Below are 11,718 nucleotides of genomic sequence, written 5' to 3' on the forward strand. Positions count from 1 at the left end.
GGGAGGTGGAGGTTACAGTGAGCTGAAATTTCTCCACTGCACTTCAGCCTGGGCAACAGAGTAAGACTCTGAATCACCAAAAAGACAAAACAAAACAAAACAAAACAAAAAGAGGCTGGGCATGGTGGCTTACGCCTGTAATCCCAGCACTTTGGGAGGCCAAGGCGGGCAGATCACTAGGTCAGGAGTTCAAGATCAGCCTGGCCAACATGGTGAAACCCCATCTCTACTAAAAAATCTCTACTAAAAAAAAATTAACAGGGTGTGGTGGCACGGGCCTGTAGTCCCAGCTACTCGGGAGGCTGTGGCAGGAGAATTGCTTGAACCTGGGAGGTGGAGGTTGCAGTGAGCCAAGACCATGCCATTGCACCCCAGCCTGGGCAGCAGAGTGAGACTCCGACTCAGAAAACAAACAAACAAACAAAAAGAAACTAAGACTAACAATGTTTGAGCAAACAAATAAGAAAATAGCAGACCTGCATGTCTATCACTCAAAATGTTATTTTTATTTTTATTTTTTTTGAGATGGAGTTTCGCTGTTGTTGCCCAGGCTGGAGTGCAATGGCGCAATCTTGGCTCACCGCAACCTCTGCCTCCCAGGTTCAAGCGATTCTCCTGCCTCAGCCTCCCAAATGGGGTCTTGGCATGTTGTCCAGGCTGGATTTGAACTCCTGAGCTTATGCAATCTTCTGATCCCAGCCTCTTGGGTAGCTGGGACTACAGGCATGCACCACAATACCTGGCCAAAATGTAGCATTTTCATCAGCAATATTACAAGATGAAATAATGATCTGAACAACAGTTGGCCAAAAACAAATTTTTAGCTATCAAGAAGACTATTTAGAAATATATTTACATTCACTATCATTATTCATAAATATCATGTGAGTTGTATATATTCCTTTGAGGTATTGGCTAAGGATAATCAAGCTATTTTAACACTAAATATCTAAAACATGAAGATGAACTCTATAATTGTTTCAGCAATGTTTGAAGTCATACTCAATCCAGTACTTTACAAAATTTTACTAAAAATTAATGAAAACATTGAGGGCTTCCTTCTTATTTAATTGCAAGAGGCAAAAAGCAGTTGTTTGCCCTGTCACAGTAGGCTAAAGTAATATACTCAATATAACTGCAAACCAACAGGCACTCCTTTTACAGCAAAAAGTGTTAGAAGTTGCAAACTGTAACTTAGAACAAATTTCAAATTAAAGGAGGGCATGCTATTCATAAAAGTATCAATATTTCTCCAAAGTCTAAGTTTGTGGTATTTGCTGGATTTTATTTCAATAATGAAGTCCATCAAGTACTACTTTTTGTGTAAGCCACTAAAGAATATGAGCCAGAAAAGAGATCTCTCAATAATAAAAAAAAGTCTTTAATGAAAGCAATGTTTTGTATATAACCAAGTTGCATTGCCTGGAATCTTAAAAGTACTCCTAGGTCACAGACGGATTTCAGAGCTAGTACAATGCAAATTGACTTACTCCATCATATGTGAACACATAAAGCAAAATTGAAGTCACACATGTACAAAGTGCTGATGGGTGTCATTGACATGGTTAATTTCATAAAATTAAAAACTTAAACCTACAATACAAGCTCTAAACATTGCAACCCACCTGGCATGATCATGAAAATCTTTGGTATTAATACTACAGTGAAGCTGATTGGTTATCTTGTATGAAAGACATGAAAGGAGTTGAGTTTATAGACGAGTATGTATTTTTCTTGAATAACAAAAGAGATAAATATTCCTTTTCTGATATACTGTGATATTAATAAGAGGTGGGGCTTTCAGGAGGTGATTAAGTAATGAGAGCAGCACCCTCATGAATGGGATTGTGACCTTATAAAAGAAGTGTGAGGAAGCTTCGCATTTCTTTTCTGTCCTTTTAACCTTCTACCATTTTAGGACACAGCAAGAGGCAACATTTTGGAAGCAGAAGGCAACTCTCACTGGAAACCAAATCTGCTGGCACCTTGATCTTGAACTTTGCAGCCTCCACTGTGAGAAAATACATTTCTGTTCTTTATAAATTACTCAGTCTCATGTACTTTGCTATAGCAGCAGGAAAACTATGACTATTTGAAATATATTATACAGGGCTGGGTACAGTGGCTCATGCTTGCAATCCCAGCACTTTGGGAGGCTGAGGTGGGTAGATTACTTGAGGTCAGGAGTTCAACACCAGTCTGGCCAACATAGTGAAACCCCGACTCTACTAAAAACACAAAATTAGCCAGGCATGGTGGTATGTGCCTGTAATCCCAGCTAGTTGGGAGGCTGAGGCATGAGAATCTCTTGAACTTGGGAGGGGGAGGTTGCAGTGAGCTGCAATCCACTACTGTACTCCAGTCTGGGTGACAGAGCGAGACTCCATTTCAAAAAAAAGGAAAATATATTACACAGGATCAATGGGACACTGGCTTATATTTTTTCTCTTTAATTGCCATTTTAAAAATAAAAGTTCAGTGCCCTAATTATAATTACCCTCAATGGTTCCTGGTGAGTTCTTACAAATTTTTTGTATTTTGGCTCCCTTTCTCTCTTTTGGAATATCATATGACTCATGCATTTTTATAAAATCATTTTCAGTCAATTGAAGTCATTATTGTTTTTATGCTCAAATTATTCCACCTTTGGCCAAATTAGCTCTTCTGTCCTTTTGACATAATCCCATTACCTTTTTCTTTTTTCACAGGTAAGTTCTTTCTACATTGACCAGGTTGGTCTCTAACTCGACCTCCCAAGGTGCTGGAATTGCAGGTCTGAGCCACCATGCCCAACCTCCCATTACAGTTTGATCACTATCAAACTTTGTCTTTTTTACAACAAAATATCCAAGGCTCATCTTATCTATTTCCTGACCCAAACCTCAATCTGGCCCTTTTTCTAAGGAGCCCTAGTTTGTTTTATCGGCAAGTGATATTTAGAGATCATAATCTGGTGCTAGGTTTAATGATTGCTTTTAGACTTTTTCAGTAAATAGAATTAGGAAATACACTTAAACTTTTTAACTAATTGTAGAAAGTGTTAAACATAACAACAATAGTAAGAATAGCATAATAAATCCTCATGTGACAGCATCCAATTTTAACAGAAATCTATGTTTTGCTCATCTTGTTTTATCTAGTTCTCACACTTCTCTTGAAAGCTATTAAAAATCTATGGCAGAAAAATGGTCAAGGAATAGGAACTACAACTTCATAAATGAGGAACCAGAAAAGGTAAAAAACAAACAAACAAACAAAAAACTTGAACAGATAATCGAATTTCACAGTAATTCATTTTCAAATTAAAAAGTATAAAGATTAAAAAAATGATTTCCACATTGTTGACTAGACTGCAGAAAAATGGGGCCAGGCATGATGGCTCATGCCTGTAGTCCCAGCACTTTGGGAGTCCAAAGTGGGAGAATCACTTGGGCCAGAGTTCAAGACCAGCCTGGGCAATATAGCAAGAAAAAGAAATTTAAAAATAAAAATAGAAGTTTCATACAATACTAAAGGGAATATAAATGGGCATAAGCTTTCTGGACAGCAATTTTAAAAATTACATAAGAAATCTTTAAAAATACTCTTCTCTCTGATATAACAAATAGACTTTACAATACAGTGATTTAAATAATACAGAAGTTTACTTCTTTCTGTCTTCTCTCTCTCTCTGTGTCCAGGTTAGCGGGGAGGCATTCATGTGCGAGGTCAAAACTGAGTCACAACCACAACCAAGTTCCAGCTGGCAACAAGAGGAAAAATAACATGGAGGAGTTATGACCAATGTTGTAAGGATCAGGCCTAGAAATGGCAGGCATCTCTTCCACTAATATCCTATTGGTAAAAATGTAGTCACATGGGCACACCACCTATCTGCATGGAAGGCTGGGAAATGTTGATGAGTTGGGCAGCCATATGTGTAGGAAGGAGAAAACAGAATTTGGTGGATACCTAGTAGTCTCTGCCATACCCTTGACCAGAAATTTTTCTTCTAAAGAATTTAATTCTAAAAATTAGAGACATCCCCAAAGATTTATCTGCAAGCATCACAGCTTTGTGTATAATTGCAAAAGTTGAAATCAACATGAATATCCAAAATAGTGAATTATTTAAATAGATTATTATGCATATTATGAAGAAATACTCTGCAACTCTTAAAAATAAATGTAATGTGCCAGGTGCAATGGGATATGCCTGCAGGCCCAGCTACTTGGGAGGCCAAGGCAGGAGGATCACTTGAACTCAGGAGTTCAAGTCTGGCCTAGACAACATAGTGAGACTTGGCCTCTAAAAAAGAAAAAAAAAAAAAAGAAAACTGATGTAATGAATATATAATGACCATAAAAGAAGTCTACCACTATAGTAGAAATGTTTGGGGCACTCATCCCATTCATAATTATTTTACATTTAAATTACTGTTCCTATGTAAGTGGTGAGCTTGGTAACCATTTTCATATCAGGTGATACTACTGCAGTAATCATAGCTGTTTGAATGAGGAATAATCCCAATCACATTTCCTTAATAGTTCATTATGCTGGGCATTGGGGTTGCAAGACGATGCACAGTCTAAGCTGAATACATGTTTTCCTGTACCTGTGTGTAAATCCCACTTTTATTCTAAAATTCTTTGAATATTTTGTTTCTTGCAACCCAATGATCCCAAGAAAATTATATGCTTTTACCTAAAAATTAAAACCAATATTTATGGAAAAGTGTATATACAGTATGATCCCACTTTAAAAACAAAGACAAATTTATAGAAAAAAGGTTATATGGCTGATAACAATGACTGTCTCTGAGTGGTAGGATTACAGTTAATTTTTATTTTCTTCACTCTATTTATCTTTATTTTCTGAACTTTCTACAGTGAACATGTTTTATTTTTACTTTTGTTAAAATAAATAACATTTAATTTGAGAGGACATTCTAAAAATCAGCCTTTGGTAACTTCAATATTCATTGGCACATTAGTCTGTGCCTGTTTCTGGGGATCAGGTAGAACTTATGAGGATAGAGCAGTTGAAATATTATAGGTTTCATATTTTATGGCTTTATTGAAAATATTGATATATTGAATATTTGTAAATTTTAATTTCATTTTCTTTTATAATCCTCAATGTGAGGCTAAGTTATAAGGAGATTGGTAAGGAAGTGTGACACATATTGAATCAGATGTCAAGGTACCATTGGTGCCTGGATCTGACCAATAGACCATGGGAAAAATCTCAAAGAATGAGACTTGTAATGAGAACGCCACAAACTTGAATACCTTATACACAAAACACAAACGTTGTTATGCATAATGTGCATGAACCCTGAAACAAAGATAATGAGTTGGACCTCCCAACTGAAGTGGTGTGAACAAAGGAAACAGCAGAGAAAAAACCCAAAATAACTAAAATGAATTGTTAGAGAAAAATTACTTCAAAAATAGCTATAACACTTTGCAATTTCAGTAACAGTTCTGCCTATGGTGCAATGTAAAACATGTATTAGACATTCAGTCTCCACAATAAATTTTAATGAGCACTACAAATTTAGAATATATAAAAATATCAGTAACCTATGAATTCACCAACATAACTCACTTTTCAGTTAAGTTAGGCTGAGTTGAAATTCTACTAAGTTTTCCCATATTCTTGATAAAGGCTAAATTTGAAATAATTTATTTAGATGACTGTTAATTGGCAATTTGATAGTAGTTACATTTTATGTAACACTTGATATAATAATTAACCAAAATTAATTGGTTCAATATTATCTTCTGTGGTTTATTGATCCAAAAGTACATATTTGTTATGTAAACTTATACTATGTAAACTTGTATTAGCTTTTTGCTTCCTTGAATTAATAAAGACCATTAATGCAAATCTAAGTCTTCATAGACTTTTCCAATGCTTAGTTAAATATTAAAAACTGAGTATTGTAGTTATTTGCTAGGTAGACAAGGTGTGACTCAGAGTAGAGAATAAGATGTCAGCAAATAGACAATAAGATGTCAGCAAATAGACAATAAGATGTCAGCAAAAGTGCCTCAAATTGTAACTGCGACAAGTTAAGGGCATTGTAAATACTATAGTTATATGTTATATGCAGCTTGCAACTTCTACTGAAGTGAGTTTAATCATGTCTTTCACATAGCTGAAGTTTGTGTCACGATTTAAGCTGATTTTCTCATTCTTATTAAAGTCTTACCTGGGGGTAGGGAGAGGTAGGCCTACATCCCACCTCTAATACTATCATTTTAGGAAGAGACAGGCATAAATCTGCTCATCTAGTAGAATACATGATGTTAGAGTATATTTTGTTGAATACTATGGAATATTAATATAATTAATTCTAAAATATCACCTAAAAATATGTCAGCTGAAGATCTGACTGTACTAAATATGAAAAATAAAGCAACACATACTTTCTCTACTGCTTTTCTGTCCATTCATTGTCACCAGGCCTGGCCAGTCCCTGACACCCAATACACTACCAATAAGCCACCGTCATCTTTTCCTGGGGTTTTGCATTCACTGGTTGTGTTACCTAGTATCGCCTATAATAATCGTTAGTCATCATTAAGGAACTAAGTATTATCTGCTCCTTGCCTTTGAACACTCTTTTTGGAGTTGTGCAAACGAGAAGCCCCAAATTTATAAGTCAATATCCTCATTCCAGAGCCACCACCCTTGTGACTTTAAATTGGAGCTCCTGTTTGACACCACTGTGTATCTCTGTCTCTGGCCATCACTTTTTTGATACATATGACTTTCCTTTCCCAATTTCCAGGCAGGGCTTTTGGAATGTATGTCAAACTCAATTACTCCATAGAAAAACTGCCCTTCTCTTCAACGTGCTCCCTCGAGGTTGCTAGGCGAATTTTGTACCTTCTATTTTAAAAGAGGCTTTCCCAAACTGTGCCATTTATCAATTTATTGCCCATCAGTCTCCACCTACCATTCTCCTCTCTCTTTTGTGAACCGAAGAGGGACCCTGTAAACATTTCTTTATCACCAGCAGGTACAACGTTAGACATTGTCAAGAAAGGGTGCTGGAGGGCCACTTCAAGTCCACTGCAAGAGGAAGGGGCTGCTCCTGATGGCCAGGTTTGCTGTTTCCTTCAGCAAGACTGCTGGCGGATGTGCATGTCAGAGTTCCCATGGCTCTCACCTCAGTGACACTTGACAACCAGCATCGGGCCCACCAAAACCTCCAAGAAGTTTAGTCACCAGGTGAGCCACTTCCTGTGAACCCCTCCAGCATATACCTTCTGGTAAGTTTCTATGCTGTTGGTAGTCTGTGCGTTCCTATAGCAAGCACACTCTCTCCAACAAGGCATGAATCATGAATCTACATTGGTTGAAGGTGGAACAGTTGGTTTCTTCTACATTCTTGGTTCCTTCATTGTTCATTCTTCCTCAGTCCCAGAAGTAGCTGCTTTTTGCATTTGTTATCTCTGTATTCATTAGAGTTCCCTTTTATTATGATTAATATAATACTCCTTTTATTAAATTTTTCCTTTTCAAATAACTGGTGTGGATCGAAGGCATCCTGAATTTGGTATGAGTCTATCTTACTCTTTTCAGATACTGTAGTAAGAGGCATAAACTTCATGTAATTTTAGTAGATTTGCAGTTGCAAAATATTTGAGGTAAATTTATGGCAGGAAGATTTGAAGTCAGAAAATTATTGAGTGACATTCTTACGTAAATTGGGAAAAGACTGCCATTATCGCACTTTAGCAGCATAATATCTTTGTTCAGCTCTCATGACTATCCTGTCCTATAAGAGTAAGCTTAGAGAATCACTAAAACCAATGAACAAAATGTTGCTTAATAGAACAATTGTTGAGTTTATAAAAATGTATTTGGTTAGAGAATAAGGTTTTGTCTTCCGACTTTCAGTTATGGGTGACCCAACTTCTCTAAAATCATCTTTCCATACTATCGCTGTTTGTCAATTTAATTTTCTTTGTTTCTACTGTTCAGGATTAAAATATCAGCATTATCTCTAATTTATTCCAGCATTATTAAATATCTACTATTTGCATGGCACTGACTGGGGAATGGAAGCAGGAGCAGAAAAATGTAGATATAGAAAAATTGCTCAACGTAAATAACCAATACTTTTAGAAATAATGTAAGTGACTAATGTTCAGAAATAATGTATCACCAAAATTTCTTTTTTTTCAAAATTTCTTATAGTTCATTAGTTTGTAAATGTAATGTAAATGTTGAGAATATTGTTCTTGTCATAATGTAAAGCCATGTTCTTTTACTTTAATCTCTGGAAAAAAATCACAAGTCATTCATTATTGTTTTAAGACAAGGTGTATGACAGTTGAATAAAAAGTTGAGTGCATTCATTTCTTTAATTAAATCTAAGCTGTAATTCAAATGAATTTTGGAAAACACTAACTTTAGTCTGATTAGTTACTAGTAGTTCATTGGGTATCTACAACAACCATACTTTCACTCTCAAAATTGACAGTGATTCTCTTATGTCCCATGATAGAAATATGAAGATTATTCTACAATACCCTCTGTAGACATAAAACTTTATAAACCCACTAATGCCAAAGGGCAAGGTGATAATCCCCTCAAAAAAAAAAAAAAAAAAGAGAAAAACAGGAAGTCATGCTGTTCTTTTCTTGAACACCACCTTTGCTGTCACCATGGTACTGTGATCTAGGGTAAGGCAGTTTTTGTTGTCATTGTTTTAAATAACAGAACATTCAGATAAATATCCTAAAGCAGTATAAAATTGGAAGACTAGCGTCTCTACTTTAATTAATTGCATTTGCTTCTATGTTCTACATAAGCCAAAGCCTTCCTTTAAGACCCATTCTTACCTTTGTTCACAATTTGCTCTCCTCTCACAGTCTTCTGGCCTCAATCCCCTTGTACAGTGACTCTCCTTTCTTGCATCCTGACCTGGGGATTCTCCAGCTCCCTCCAAGTGACAGAGAATCCGAAGTGCTGGCCCCAGAGCCTTTCATGTCTCTTATCAGTTCTCCTGTTGCAGACTCCAGGTGACAAGGGCTTTACTTCTGCCTGAGAGTCTCCTGGTCTGAAGACAGGTAGGAGGAAGCCTTGTCCTCCTGAGCTGCAGCTGAGTTGGTGGGTGCTTTCACTTTGCTTCAGGCTGTCCACCAACAATGGCTGAAGCATTCTTCCTGAGTGTGCCTAAACACAGAAATACTTTATTGATACTTTTTTAAAAAAATGTTTTATTTAAAACCTTTTATTTAATATTTTATTGATTGATTGATTGATTTTGGAGACGGCATCTTGCTCTGTCACTCAGGCTGGAGTGTAGTGGTGTGATCTTGGCTCACTGCAACCTTTGCCTCCCGGGTTCAAGCAATTCTCCTGCCTTAGCCTCCCAAGTAGCTGGGACTACAAGCACACGCTGCCACGCCTGGCTAATTTTTTGTGTTTTAGTAGAGACGGGGTTTCACTGTGCTGCCCAGACTGGTCTCGAACTCCTGATCTCAGACAATCCACCAGCCTCGGCCTTCCAAAGTGTTAGGATAACAGACATGAGCCACTATGCCCAGCCTACTTTATCTATCTTATCTTTTTTCCAAAAATAAATCTATCCTCAACATGAAGAATTTAGATTTTTCCTGTTTAAATGACTCCAGTACTAAGCTTTAGGGAACAGTAATGTTCCTTATTATCTTTATGTTAAGGGAATAAGCACTTTGAAGGCCCAGATGGTGTATTATTTATGTAGGTATTTAATAATGCTGAACTTGAGTCAGAAACAAAACCAATGTTTTAAGCCCAGTTGGTTGGCAGAAGAATACAATTTTTCTCCTGATAGTGAGAGATGAATTTCAGTTCATCTTGCCCATAAAATATTGACTTCATGCAACATGTACAATGTATTTCCCAGGACAGAAAACTGGGAATCAAAGCTCTCTTTTGTGAAATCTAATCTACCATCATGTCCAGTTAATCCTACTTCATGGCTATATCTCTTGACTCTGTTATCTTTTTTCCAAACCCTTTCTTACACTATAGGGTCTACAGAATAAATTCAAGTTTTGTAGCGTTGCATACAAAGCACTTTATTATTTGACCATTGCCTACATTGTGGCCTCAGTTTTAGCTGCCCCTCATTTGTGGTCATGAATATGCAGCACTTAGGTTTTCTACTGCAGAGAATGTAATTGACTGATGGACCCAGATAGTGTCCGCTGGATCCACTCTTGTGTTCATGTAGACACCATGATTCCCACAGGGTTTTCTCAGCCAGAGTACAACAGGGAAGGATTCTAATGCAGGCTTATTTTTATGAGACAGGGTTCCTTTAACAGGTGATTCTGGCTGGAGGACTCTGCTAAACTTGGCCTGGCTAAGAATTTCTTTTTCTTTCTTTATTGTTTTTTTTTCTTTTTATTTTTCAAAATTGGAGACAGAGACTTGCTCTGTCACCCAGGCAGAAGCATAGTGATGTAATCTTGGCTCACTGTAACCTCGAACTCCTGGGCTCAAGTGATTCTCTTGCTTCAGCCTCCTGTGTAGCTGGAAATACAGGCATGCATGACCACACCCAGCTAATTTTTTATTTTTATTTTTTGTAGAGAAGGGATTTTGCTATTTTGCCCAGGCTGGCCTTGAACTCCTGGCCTCAAGCAATACTCCTACCTTGGTCTCCCAAAACGTTGGGATTACAGGCATGAGCCATAGTGTCTGGCTTGCCTAAGATTTTCTTAGAGCTGGGCCGCATCTGAGACTCATCCTACACAATTCTCCTCCACATCTCTCTCTGTCTCTCACAGGGGTCAGACTGCCATTATGGTCTGAAGGTTCCTCCTGCTTTCTTTAGCTCTTTCTTCTTTATCCATCATAGGCATTTCTCACCAATATATTTCTTGCACATCTAATCCCATTTTGGCATTTTCTTCTTGGAGGATTCAAACTAACAAAACTGGTGCCAGGAGTGGTTTGAAGAAACAAGTGATAAGACTGCGTTTGGGAACCTTCAGGCAGAGCAGGTCATCTTGAGGGTTATATGTGGATAGTTTGTGGCACTAGGTGGCCACTTAATTGCTAAAGGTTTCACTGATGGTAATCTTGGAAGGGAAAACACCCCAGTGGAGGGGAACACCACTGCACATGTAATGATTCAGGCATTTGAAAGACATGGGGGAAATGGTACTACAAGGACAGCAGAGATAACCAGTTCCCATCAAATTTGTACTGCTTTGCAGAGGAATAGTGAAAAATTGAGGACTATTAAGAAGCAATTAAAGGCTCAGTGTAGAAGTTGGAGGACTTCTTTTGTAGTTTACAAAGAGGATCTTATCTTCTGCAATGACGGAGCAGACAGAGCTCAGCAGAGAATTGCCTATCTGATACAGGTATACCTTGGATATGTTGCAAGTTATGTTCCAGACTGCAGCAATAAAGCGGGGTCACAATTTTTTTGGTTTCCCAGTGCGTATAAAAGCTATGTTTACACTATACAGTAGTTTATTAAGTGTGACATCATATTATGTCTTAAAAAGTTTATACCTTAATTTATAAACACGCTATTGATTAAAAAATGCTAACAATCATCTGAGCCATCAGTGAGTCATAATCTTCTTGCAGGTAGAGGGAACAGTAGTGTGTGCTATTATCTGGGTGACAGAGCGAGACCCCACAAAAAAAAAGAGAAAGAAAGAAAGAAAGAAAGAAAGAAAGAAAGAAAGAAAGAAAGAAAGAAAGAAAGAAAGA

General features: G+C 37.3%; 1 protein-coding gene across 3 annotated transcripts in view; it reads left to right on the forward strand.

Annotated features, from left to right (window-relative positions):
- Positions 1–6,417, forward strand: part of LOC105511619 — a 31,255-nt gene extending 24,838 nt beyond the window's left edge. For all 3 annotated transcript variants that reach the window (XM_011941791.1, XM_011941792.1, XM_011941793.1), the window contains exons 3-4: positions 1,919–2,013; positions 3,681–6,417. In XM_011941791.1, coding sequence (XP_011797181.1) covers positions 1,919–2,013; positions 3,681–3,764 — 179 coding nt within the window. In that variant the 3' untranslated portion in view covers positions 3,765–6,417. The remainder of the gene's footprint in view (positions 1–1,918; positions 2,014–3,680) is intronic.
- Positions 6,418–11,718: the final 5,301 nt, after the last annotated feature.

This window comes from Colobus angolensis, unplaced genomic scaffold (assembly GCF_000951035.1).
Source record: "Colobus angolensis palliatus isolate OR3802 unplaced genomic scaffold, Cang.pa_1.0 Scaffold200, whole genome shotgun sequence".
NCBI lineage: Eukaryota > Metazoa > Chordata > Mammalia > Primates > Cercopithecidae > Colobus > Colobus angolensis.